Source organism: Leguminivora glycinivorella, chromosome 16 (genome assembly GCF_023078275.1).
Source record: "Leguminivora glycinivorella isolate SPB_JAAS2020 chromosome 16, LegGlyc_1.1, whole genome shotgun sequence".
In the NCBI taxonomy this organism is placed as follows: domain Eukaryota; kingdom Metazoa; phylum Arthropoda; class Insecta; order Lepidoptera; family Tortricidae; genus Leguminivora; species Leguminivora glycinivorella.
Window position 1 is genome coordinate 425,998 of NC_062986.1, and position 13,656 is coordinate 439,653.

Here is a 13,656-nt window from a genome sequence, read left to right on the forward strand (position 1 = left end):
TAAATTTGAGCTTCTTGTTACCTTTCCACACCATTTCACACTACAGGTGGACATCTTTAAGGCATCAAAATACCGTTTTCCAATTTTTTTGTGCGAAAAACACGCGCTGCTTTCGGGTCTGTTACTTGGTCGATACTGATCGGGCACGGCGAGCGCCCGCGCTTATATCAGTGCAAATACTAGGAAGGCTGGCCACCGCGAGTCGTCTTGTAATAGATGTCTATAGCAAAGACCTTTACACGGGACAGCTAAATCACATTTTTTGCCATACGAAATTAAACCTTATTACTGAAACAGAAAGTCGATCGTATCAGACTAGCGAAAACGGTCCACATGAGAGGGCATTGTTTGGGCTGGTGTCCCTCTCGCACGTGTTGCCAATGTTAATGAGGTTCCCATATTAGTAGTATTTTTATCTGTATATTACCTGACTTTATAACTTCTTATTTTATTTTAATGTTATATTCAAACTAGGGTTTCGATATATTTCAAAAAATTTGAAAATAATTATAATGTAATTATTTTGATGTCAGTAAATCAAAGATTTGTATAATTAAAAAATAATTTCAATTGGGTGTTAGTAGATTTAGTAGTAACTTTGAAAATTGACTGGTATCCCCAATTTACGACAGTGATGACGTCACTGAATAATGTTGACATTGTCAGCAAGTGCGAGAGGGACACCAGCCCAAACAATTACCTCTCATGTGGACACACTTTTTGACCTAACTAAACAAACTAGTTTAATAATTCTAAATCTATGGTCTATAGGGGTTGGTCTGTGCGGAACAAAACATCCAGAGAGCCAGATTTCGATCGGACGTCCGTGCGCTCAAGGCCACGTCCGCGTCCGTCGACCGATAGTTTGCACGGTTATGTGTATTTCCATTGTCCAGATTCCCGTCCGCGGTCGATTTACGACGGACGTCCGCGTAGTGTGTTCCTAGCTTAAAATGTCAAAGTACTTTTGATTTACCGCTCGTGAAACTTGAAAGATAACTTTTTTTTCGTGTAAATAAAAGCATTTACAATGATCAACTTATGACTTTAAATCATCTAATCCTTGGCAAATTAAAATGATACTTAGCCTCTTTTAACTTGTAAACAATTTAGTTGGTAGTTGAATTTATAAAACCTGACGGTAAGTTTCACTAACGTTAAGAAATAGCTAATTAATGGTTGCATTCGCATCTTTTATTGGTTTTTATATGTATAGAGTTCTACTGTGTATAGTAAATAAGTTACCAACAAGTAATAAAGGTTACTTTTGTTATACTTAAGAAATATAACCTACGAATGTAAACAAAGAGTCTGTGTCCGGTAGATGCACATCCTGTGCACGATATGCAGCGACCTGGTGAACCCGGCCGAGAGCCTGTACGTCACCAAGTGCGGCCATCTCTTCCACCACCAGTGCCTCGCGCAATGGATCGAGAGGTACCTTGTTTATTTATATTATAGGCATGTATTCATTCTGATTCCTGATATCATTCAGTTAAAGACTTGGCACTAAAGTAATGTGAACTGATATCTTCCCTCCAGATCAAAATCTTGTCCACAATGCCGCAACAAGGTGACAGACCGGTGCATGTTCCGCATGTACCCCACGGTGTCGAACGAGAACTCGGGGGAGGATGCGGCGACCCTGCAGTCGCGGCTGGACGACGCCATGCTGCAGCTGCGGACACAGAAGACAGAACAGAAGGAACTGAGAGACAAGCTCACTGCTGCCACACAAGAGGCTAGCAAGAAAGAGTAAATTGCAAACCTAGTTAATCTAACTTTCCTCTATTTTTAAGTAACCGACTGAAAGGGTCTCAGCTTCTTCTTCTTTAGTTCTCACTCAAATATAGTAATTTTGTGAATTGTATACCTTTAATGATAGTGTAGTTATGATTATGAGACACATTGGGAGAAATTGGTTGAATTGGTGACTTGTGTATCCAACAAAATTATATGTTTGTCTCAAACTCAATGTTTGTCACAGGGAGCTACTAAAAGCAGCAGAGAAGCGACTTGTGAGCCGGGATTCAGCCGTGTCAGCACTGCGGGAACAGCTAGAGTATGTCAAAATACAGAACAGAGAGACACAGCGGCTGAAGGAAGAAAATGAGGTGCTCAAGAAGAATATGCAGACTCTCAATGGGTAAATGAGACTTTTTTCAATTGCTTGCAGGAAGGAAAAGATTGATCACTGATACTGCTATGTATAATAGGCTAGTTTCCTACTAGTCAAATCAGCTTCTTTTTATTAACTGTCAAAACGATTTGTTAGTATGGAATTACTATGAAATACTGAGGAGTGACGTCACGGTCAATTCATTTACTTAATATCTTTCTCTTTGACTTATTAAATAGAAATTATGTTTAAAAATAACTACTATCCATGTTTTTCTTCTAATTATGTGGTGCTTTATTTCGTGCACTGCGTAAAATATTTCATTTTAAGTGTAGGAAACTAGCCTATCATAGCTGGGCACCGTTAATCAAATAGTTAACTTCGATAATCGCTAATCCGTTACTATAAAAGTTAACTTCGTTAATCGTTAAAGCGATACATTTCAACCAATTTAATGGAAGTTAAAGTTAATTGATAATCCGTTAATCGCTATAAAAAACCCTACTCAACTATTTAGTATTTGCGTAAGTTTATATGTTACTGTAAAAGCCCGAAGTTCGCCAAAATTTCTTAAAAAAATCCCAGCTGTCAATTGGTAAAAGCAAAATGTTAATAAATATTGTTCTCTTTGGACATATCGACGTTGGTTCGGTAAATTCTAGGTGTTTGAGCCGGAACTCAAGTTTCTTTAAATAAAACAGGAATAAAATATATTACCATTTCTTTTAATGGATTTAGTTACAATGAGAGGTTCTAATCTAGGACACGTAGCGGAGAGAGAATTTTGGTTAGAAAAGAAGGGTCGCTGGTGCCGCGCACCGTGCTTTTATAGTGTCGCGACGGGGGAAACCGCGGCGCTTCAGTCTTCATTCCTATTGGTCCGGCAGGTCGAGGCTCTGGCCGCTGCTCATTGGATCAGCGGGGTGACCGGAGGTTGGCTATCCTGTCTGTGTTGCCAGTCAGGGCGTTAACACTAGGTTTTATATGTTTTATTGGGTCAATCATGCGGTCGTAGTCATGGTACGTAGGTTCCTCGGATTGAGACAACTGTAATCGAAGTTGTGATCCACGGTAACTTGGTAGATAGCGCGGCCCGCCGAACTCTGCACTTTGGCCTGATAAGTGATTCAAAGGCACCAATTTGTCTGTACTGACTGTGAATTTACGTGAAAACCCTAGGTTTCGCCTTACTCCGGGCTTTTACAGTAGCGGTCAGAGCAAGTTTTACTCGGCGCGTGCGGAACTGGATTAACGATTAACGGGCTCGAAGAAATTTAACGGAAGTTAACGAATCCGTTAACATTCTTTAAAGTTAACTTAAAAGTTAATCCGTTAACCAAAATGTTAACTTCGTTAATTAACGATTAACGGATTAACGAGTTAATGCCCAGCTATGTGTATAATTCGTTCAACAGAATGTTAATAATATCCGCCATGTGTATCTCTTGCCTTTAGATTAAAATGTCTAAAAGGGCCTCTGTGCTGTTGGCTGCGGCCCCAAGCATGCCTCCCAAAGGTCCGGGACCCCATGGTCCCGAGATATGGAAAAGACAAACAAATAATAATAGTATACTTTATTGTGCACCACTTATTAAAAGGAGATTACATTAATAAAATCATTAAAACTAGGTAACAACAGGCGGTCTTATCGCTTAAAAGCGATTTCTACCAGACAACCTTTGGGTAGCAGGAAACAAATTACCAGAAACAATGAAACCATACCACTGAGCTAATCTGTTTTGTTTCCAACTAGAGTTCACAACACTATTCACAGACATAAACCATTTTTGTTAAAGTATATGTAATGAATATTTTTAGGTTACAGAAGGTGCTGAACGCTACAGCGGGCGAAGTGGAGGAGACACTAAAAGGCTACTCTGATCTGCGCACGCTCGCCACCTTTGCCGCGGCGCTTAAACGGTATCCCTATAATAATTATTATGAATAACAAAATAAATTTAGTAAATTTATGTTTGATGTCACGATTATATTTGTCTCTGTTAGCTATTATTTCTCCTGCGCCAACATATATGTCTCTGTTTAATGGTCTATGGTTGACTGGTAGAGAATGCCTTTTGGCATTAAGTCCGCCATTTGTACATGTTTCTTTAGTGTGCAATTAGGGTTTCTGATTTCTCGACCTATTAGAAGTCTCGAGTTTCGAGAAATATCGAGCCCAAAGTCTCGAGTCGTCTCGAGTCTCGAGTCTTTTTTTATAAATGGTAAAATTTTGATAAAACTATAAACAACAATATGATTAGTAGTTTTTATTGCACCACACTATCATAAAAAATGCGTAAGAGCAATAAAAATCTTATTTGAAATAAACATAAATCAAATTTTTACAAGAAAACTACAATTATAATCTTGAAAATAATACCTAATCCTTTTACTTCCCCGCCTGTGCACGGGTTAAGTAAATTAAAATGTCATGTATTAAATCATAATGTCATTGAAATTAAACGTTTAAAATAACTTCTTCTTCTTCCTCGTTTCCTCATTGCCGAGGTTCGCGACCACAAGTAGCGTGTCTAGGGTTGCAAAAAAACGGTTTTTTTTCTGGCTTGAAAAAAACCTGAAAAAAAACAGTTTTTTTTTCTAGAGTATGTTTTTTTCTAAAGTACGAAATCTCAAAATTTGCAAAGTAGTTAATACTTTTATACGGTTTTTTAGACTTAATGTTAACTATTAAACGAATTTAATCAAATAACTTTAATTTCTGGTCTTATAAAAGTAACATTTACGAAATCTGTAGTTGGTAGTTATCACTATTTACTGTTGGCAACACCACCGCCTCTCCACGCTACACGCAGCATCGGGAATTCCCCAATAAACGTTTGTATACTGAATGTTAATTGAATTAAAATGTACGTTATTGTTATTGAAACACGTTACAACTCACGAAAAACCGTTATTGTCGTATTATTTGTCCATCTGAAAAAAAAACATATTTAGAAAAACAACCATGGTGCTTGGTTTTTTTTCATGTTTTCACAATTCTGAAAAAAAAAACATTTGGTTTTTTTTCTATTTACAACCCTAAGCGTGTCTCCATTGAACGCGGTCATAAGCCATGTGGACTGCACAGTATACGCTGTCGCCACACGATTTCTTCACACAGTCAGACCATCTCTTACGAGCCCCACCCCAAGAATGTTTACCATTAATTCGCCATATTATGCATTGGTGCTCTCATAATGTGTCCGAAAAATCTGAGGGTCGCTCTTGGCATATTTTAGAGAGCCGTGTGGTGATATTCAGTTCTTGCAAAATAGAGATGTTTGTTAGTTCTTCTAGCTTTTCAAGTTATACTCGTAGCAGTCTTCGCCAGCACCACATCTCAATAGCGTCAATCTTAGCCACATCAAAACTTTTCGGGGTCCAAGTCCAAAAGTACATAAATATCGAGATTATTGAAATAATCGCACTTTATTTTGACCTCGGATTCCTCTGTTCTTCCAAATCTTGTCGAAGTTAGCCATAGCACTCTTCGCAGGTTATCAATGACCCAAGATACATAAACGCGCTGACTTTTTTGTAATGACGAATTGCTTTTAAATAACATTAGGCTGTCAAAACTAGCCAAAGTCGCTGCCAGCTTACGTTGGAATGAGAGGTTAGATCGCTTTATCTCGTTATAATTTATGACCGCCGTTCGACACCGTCCCCACCGCCTCGCGATGAGACCGGGCAGAAGGTAAAAAGTTGCATTTCACTTCAGGTCGTACTTTACATTCGGGCCTCGAGACGTCTCGAGTACCTGTCATTTTTTTCTCGTCTCGAATGAAGCCGAAAGTCTCGAGAAGTCTCAGAGTTCGAGACTCTCGAGCAGAAACCATATGTGCAATAAAGTTTAAATAAATAAATAAATAACACTCAAGTCTTATACTATCAAACAGCAAGTAAACAACAACAATCAACTCCCCAAGCCGGTTGGTCCCCGTGGGGAGAAAGACCAAAACCCCCTAACACTATATAAAGAAAACCAAGCAAAACAAAATACCAGTAATGACAACATTCTACATGTGTGTACATTAAATACTAGAACAATTTATTGGAATATCGGAACGTATAGCAATACTCAACATAAAACTGCCACATGGAGAACAAAAAGAATCATGGTCCATTATACAAGTCTATTCACCGACCGAACTATCCAGCAAGTTAGAAATAGAATCCTTCTACTCTTTGCTAACCGACGCAATCAAAACTCACGGACACAAGAACTTAGTAGTGATGGGTGACTTCAACGCAAGAATTGGGAGCAGAGGCATAGGAGAAGAGCTAATAATGGGCCCACACTGTTCTGGCAAGCGCACACGAAACGGTGGAAAACTTATCCAACTAGCTTATGAAAACAACTTGAAAATACTCAACAGCATATACAAACAAAGAGATAACAACAGATGGACGTGGATATCCCCAAATGGTCAACACAAGAACGAGATCGACTATATTCTCACGAACAAAACAAAAATGTTTCATGACTGTCGAGTAATAAATAAATTAAACTTTAACACCAACCATAGGATAAGGGCCAAACTTCATTTTACAACTTCCAAAAAAGACAGACCCTCATGTTGAAACCAATTACCACACTTATAGAAAACAGCCAAAACTTAAAAGAAAACCTTGAAAATTTTGCAAGATTAACAGAACACCTAGATACCCAAAATAAATATGACAAATTTGAGGAACTCTTACACACAAAGGAAAGCAACAAACCTAAAATAAAATGTAACTCAGCGAAATGGCTTACAAGGGAAACAAGGGAACTATTAAAAACTAGGGCTGAACTAATATCTCTACATGGAAAAACGAAACAAGACAGACAAAATATCACTAAAATCAGTAATGAAATAAAGCTAAACATGAGAAAAGACAGACAAAGACACAGGCTGGCACTTTTGGAAAATTGCATTCAAAGAACAGGCGGGACTAAAAAAGCGAAAAAACAGTTATTGGAAAAAATAGACTGGATACCCAATATCTCAGATAAAACAGGAAAATGCAAAACCAGTCATCCAGAGATTATCTCTATAGCGACCACTTTCTTCAAAGATCTATACACAAAGAAGGATAACAATCACCCGACAGACACAACAGGTGAAAGCGTGGTTCCAAACATATTACCTGCAGAAGTGGAAAAAGCAATAAAAACACAAAAAAGAGATAAGGCACCCGGAGCGGATGGTATTAGCAACGAATTTCTGACTGCTAACATAGAAATCCTTGTACCACCTCTCACCACCATATTCAATGATGTGCTACAAAGAGAGACAATCCCTAATCAATGGACTACTTCGACAATCATACTATTGCACAAAAAAGGCGACAAAAACAACATTAACAACTACCGCCCTATTAGCTTGATGTCAAATATATACAAAATCTTCGCTAAAATTATCCTTAATAGAATGACCAAGATCCTAGATGAAAGCCAACCGAGGGAACAAGCAGGATTTAGGAGCGGATATTCAACCCTGGACCATATACATGTAGTTAAACAACTCTTTGAAAAAGCGAAGGAATTCAATATCACGCTACACTGCTGTTTTGTGGATTATAGCAAAGCCTTCGACTCTCTTGAACACGACAAAATCTGGCAAGCCCTAATAAATCAAGGAGTTGAAATCAAGTACATCAGAATCCTAAAAACATCTATGGATATAGCAAGGCCAAAATTAAGTTGGACAGAGAAGGTGAAGAAATTAAAATAGGAAGAGGAGTCCGTCAAGGCGATCCAGTGTCACCAAAACTCTTTACGGCTGTCTTAGAAGAGGTATTCCGTAAATTAAATTGGGAGGAATGCGGATTATCAATCAATGGCGAAAACCTCTCGCATTTAAGATTTGCAGACGATCTCATATTAATCTCACCATCTAAAACCAGACTAAACGAAATGATATGTGACCTAGATACAGAAAGCCAGAAAGTAGGGCTATGTATGAACACCCTGAAGACCAAAGCCATGACCAATGGAAAAGACAAAGAACCCATTTACGTCAACAACAACATGATCGAGTATGTAAATGAATACTTATATCTAGGCCAAATTATATCCCCACACGACTTGACTACGAAAGAACTAGACAGGCATATTGGAAACGGGTGGAAGCAATATTGGAACTTAAAAGAAGTTATGAAAAATAAAGAAATCAGTATGACCATAAAAAGGAAACTGTTCGATACCTGTATACTTCCTGTCCTAACTTATGGTTGCCAAACATGGGCACTAAACAAATCCCACTACAAAAAGCTAGAGATATGTCAAAACGCTATGGAGAGAAGCATGATGGGAAAGCGGTTAGCCGATAAAGTTAGAAACATAGATATAAAGAAATGTACTAAAACAAAAGACATTACTACAACAATTAAAAAGTTAAAATGGCAATGGGCAGGTCACACAATAAGAGGGAAAGAAAAGTGGTCTAAAACGATAATGTACTGGTTCACTAAATACAAAAAGAGGAAACGTGGCAGGCCAACAAGAAGATGGGAAGATGAGATAAAGCGTGCAGCAGGAAGTTCCTGGACTACAATAACAAAAGACAGAGACAAATGGAAGGAGTTAGGGGAGGCCTTTGCCTACAAAAGGCATACAGACAAAAACTAGGAAATATAATATATTATGAGTGTCAACAACAAAATGAAATGTAACAAAACGTCTGAAATAAAGGCTATTTTATTTATTTATTTATTTATCTTATAAGCAGTCCCTAAATAGTAAGCAGAGGTCAATCGCAATGAAAAAATTAGCATTGATATGGGACTCAAACCTACATCCTTGGATTGTCAGCTACCTCGCCAGCTGACCTTCCGTCAATGCTTCGAGTTTAACCAATGCTACATTGACGTGTGCATGTATGGCCACGTCACTAACGACATCTTTAGGTAGTAAAGTTTACAACCGTAACCAAGTAAAGACAGTATACATATTGAGTAATGTTTCCAGTGCGCTGTGCGACTCGGAGTCCAAGAAGCGCTCCTGCCGGGAGCTGCAGCACAGCGCCGAGCAGCGCCTCGCCGCCATGCGCGCCCGGTACGAGGACCTGCAGGCCAAGTTCGGGTGAGCCCAGTTTTAAAACAATTCCACTTTCCACTATACTAAGTATTTATTTATTTATACTAAATATTTAAAAAAAAATCTACAAAGTCACGCCTATCTATTGTTGTGTTCGAATCATCGAAAACATAGTTATATCTGCAGTTTTGACCATAGCACTTTAAAGACGTCTTTAGCGGTCAAAATGTTAACAATTAAAATTGTAATAAGTAGTGAGGGCGGTTTCGCACTACGTCCGATTCGAACCCGTGGAAATGAGATCCGTCATAGCCGTAGAACTATTTGTAGGTATCGTAGTATTCGCAGCATGACTGAGAAATCTCGGAGGAATGAGATCGCTCGGTTTACTGGTCTTCTTCTTATCGTGTGAAGGGATCATAAGTTATAAACTAAATAATATTCTGCCAATATCTTGCCACCTCCAACCCTCGGGGGGTAGCATTTATAAGGTCTTCTGCAGTGCACTTAGCTGGACACAGGGAACATTGCATCATATGTTGCGTTGTTTGTATTTCACCACATTCACAATATGCGTTTGTTGGTTGCGTTGCGTTGCGTTGCATGATGCGTTGGTTTACTGGTGAAACCCGATAAATGATAATTTGTCCTTGTGTTATTTCGAGGACAAATTTGACATTGTGGAAATTGCACATAGTTCGAATTTCCAAAACCAGTTTGCCCAACTTATCGGGTTTCACCAGTAAACCCTCGATCGGATGTAGTGCGTTAAGTACCATACAAATAGTTCTACGGCTGTGACGGGTCACGGATCTGATTTTCACGGATTCGGATCGGATGTAGTGCGAAACCGCTCTAAGATATCAATGTGATGTAAATTCCACAGGCAAGTTCAAGAGAACCTAACGAGCATGGAGCGCAAATACGAAGCGCTAAAACACAAGCGGAAAGCGAGCGGAGAAGCGGAGCCGCGCGACGCCAAGCAGCCGCGCCCCGCGCCCGCTACACCCTCCGCTTCCGCTTCCTCGCCCGCGCCCGCGCCCGCCTCCGCTACATCCACGCCGCGGCTGAGCAGCAGTTTGAACGAAATTGTCGTTGACGTCGTCACTGAGAAGGAAGATAGCTTTGTAAGTGTATTTCAAAATAATATTCGAAGCGCCGACCGCGTCCTGCTTCCGCTGCCTCGCCCGCTAAGTTCTACGTCAATGCTGAGAAGCAGTTACAGAATAATTGAACAGGGGGTTTTAACTAAATGACTAATAGTAGTAGTAGTAAAACACCTTTTCCCCTCACTAGCTCGGAAACACGTGTTTTGTCCTTTAATACCAGCGGGTAAAAACGCATTTTATCCACTAGTGGGTAAAGTAATTTGACTTTGAATAAAGTCAAATTAACTGCTTTAAAATTTATAAAAGTTGGTGAATCTAGTAATAAAGATGATTTACCACCTGTGGAACTACTGGAAGCATTGATAAACACATTTTTTGCGTTGTAGTTTCCTCGCTATAGTGGGGGGAAAAGTTTTGTGTTACACTCGGGTGCAAATGTATTTTACTTCTCGTGTGTTAAAAAACTCACAAGTTCAGGATTCTATTCTCGAACCACTCGCTTCGCTCGTGGTTCAACTATAGAATCCTTTCACTTGCTCGTTTTTCAATTCCACACTCGGCGTTAAAATACAACTTTGCGCCCTTGTATAACAAATAACTATTATTGTACCAGAAAATAATACAACACACAAAAAAAGAGCTTATCACTAGTACAAAGGCGAACTTATCCCTTTAAGGGATCTCAACTACTAGTTTAGACTAGTTTATAGATAATCTACTCACTTAGTACCTACTTATTGACACTGTAGCTATAACTACTACCTATGGAAATTTTGACGTGAGTTTCGAATAATTCTAGATCGGTTTTAACTTTCCGATTGGCATCTGTGTCGCTTAACTTCAAAGTCGAGTAAATCCATTCTGCTATAAGGTTGATTATCATTCATATTATAATAATTATTTATATGTATACCTAGTATCAACCTTAAAGCAGAATAGATTCAGCCGAGTTTGAAGTTAAGCAACACATTTATTGTCAGCTATGGTCTCAGTAATAATAGTGATTATGCACTTGCAGAACACGGCCGTGAGACGCATCGTACAGTCGGACTCCCCTTACTTGAACCTGAAGCAGAGCGGCCTCGCGCTGGGCACCTTACACCAGCGGAGACCTGTGCCAGCGGCCAATCTGAAGGTAAGTTCAATTTCTTTTATAAATTTACTGAATTTTGTCGCTGGCTGTACAGTGTACATTTTTGTCAGAATCTATGTATCAAGGTGTATTGGGTTAGTCAGGGCAGCGACGAGATCCTGAGCTGCTACGGCAAAACTGTCTAAGAATACTTTCTCGATTTGCCTAAAAAGTCTGGCGCTCGCATCTTTTAGGTGCCCATCACATTCCTAAGCAAGATCAAAAGCTTACTATGGGGCCATAGAAACGTCTGGCTAGAAAATGTAAAAATTGAGGACTTATTTTTGATATGTTATTATTTCATCATGTTAATGGATTTCGTTCCTGTCCAGTATCAATGGTTTCTTAGGGATCACCTTACCATAATGTGCTGAAAAGCCACAAATAAATTCATTGTTGGAACTCTGTGTCCGAGTATAAATATAAACCCAAATATGTATAAATATACCTAGTTATTTCACAGCCGTCCGAATTCGCGATCCTGCGCTCGGCGCCCACCAGCATCTTCCACAAGCCGCCGGCGCTCGAGCCTCCCCGCGACGACCTCAACACCGCCTTCCACAGGACCGCCCCCCTCCCCCGCCCCCTCCCCTACGACGGGCTGGGGGGACACAGTCAACCCGACACCTTTCCCACTCCGAGACCCAAGGTGCCGAAGATTACTAGTAAACATAAGCTGAAGAGGTTCAATTCGACTGGTAGTAGGGATATATCGCAAATGTTTGCCGGTTTAAAGGATAAGGACTAAAGTTATATCGTAGATAGTTTTACTTTTGTGCCAAAAAACGCAAATAGAGACGAATTGAGGACAGTTGACCTGTCATTCAGATAAAATAAAGGTACCAATGAAATTAAACGGCGTACCGTTAATAGCACTTCATCACAGCTGCCGCCCTCCCGCACGACGGGCTGAGGGGACACGGCCAACCTCACGACTTTCCCACTCCGAGACCTAAAGTACCTAAGATTACTAGTAAACCATAAGTTGCAGAGGTTCAACTCGACAGTCGACAGGTAGTAGGGATATATCGCAATGTTTGCCGGGCTGAAGGACAAACACTAAAGTTATATTCTAGACACTCTTTTGTACCAATAATATGCTAAAAATATAGATCAGAGACAAATTGAGGATAGTTCACCTGCTATTTTGATGCCAAGGTATAAAATCACGGTATCAATCAAATAAAATAGTGTACCAAGTGTACAAGTGCAACACAACTGCCTCTCTCCCGCCTGACGGGCGAGGGGGACACGGGAAACCCTAAAGTGCCTAAGATTACTAAAATTCCATAATAGTTTTAGCAATTTTCTTTCAAATTGAAACTTTGGCACGTTATTACTTGCTTTTCTTTTATATTTTCCCGTGTGTATATTAAACACAAACAAATATGCTGTTATTTATAACATGTTCACGAGATTTTGTTGCATCATGTCCCGCCCTATTTCGATATTAATCTTGTATAATTAATAATTATCCAAGATTGTTATTTGTATGTAGTTAGTTAAACAATTAGTAGAATATGTACAGACTCCACCAGCAGAGCTGTGTTGTTACTGTTAAGAACAATTGTTAATAAGAATCAAATGTGATTGATTTGTTTAATGTGTGTATTATGTGTCATAATAAGAATAATGAAGTAGCTAAGAACTCTACAGCAAGACTGATATGATAACATCACAATAAATAATATATAATTACTGAATATTTATTTTTATCATCTTAACCTGTAACCTGTAAAAGTGGATGGGCGAGAAATAGGATATGTCCAACTCCATGAGTATATATACCTGGGCCAAATAGTTTCCTTCCAGGAACGGTAAGATAAAGTCGCGAGACGGACCGAAAACGCCTGGAGGAGCTTTTGGTCCATGAAGGAGCACACAAAGGGAAACCTTCCAATATCGTTAAAAAGAAAACTCATGGACATGTGCATTCTCCCCATCCTTTCCTACGGAGCACAGACTTGGTCTTTGACAAAAGCTCAAAAATCCAAACTCAAGGTTTGTCAGCGGGCCATGGAGCGTAGTATTTTGAGCGTGAAATTAACCGATCGCATTAGAAATACAATACTGCGCTCCAGAACGGGAATAACTGACGCAGCTGCAACTGCTGCCAAGCTTAAATGGGACTGGGCGGGACACGTCTGCCGGATGCCGGATGCCCTGTGGGCCAAGATAGCCACACGTTGGGTACCACAAATTGAAAGGCGTCGCGGTAGACCTCGCCAGAGATGGCGCGACGAGCTTGACGCCTTTGACGAGGACTGGTGGG

The 13,656-nt window shown here is 39.7% G+C and overlaps 1 protein-coding gene across 1 annotated transcript; it reads left to right on the plus strand.

Moving 5' to 3' along the window:
• Positions 1-1,057: 1,057 nt before the first annotated feature.
• Positions 1,058-13,082, plus strand: LOC125234890 (E3 ubiquitin-protein ligase TRAIP-like). Its single transcript, XM_048141311.1, has 9 exons — positions 1,058-1,141; positions 1,325-1,437; positions 1,543-1,755; positions 1,988-2,146; positions 3,938-4,039; positions 9,075-9,188; positions 10,030-10,270; positions 11,271-11,387; positions 11,848-13,082. The coding sequence occupies exons 2-9, from the start codon at positions 1,325-1,327 to the stop codon at positions 12,130-12,132; spliced, it is 1,344 nt and encodes a 447-aa protein (XP_047997268.1). The 5' UTR covers positions 1,058-1,141; the 3' UTR covers positions 12,133-13,082.
• Positions 13,083-13,656: the final 574 nt, after the last annotated feature.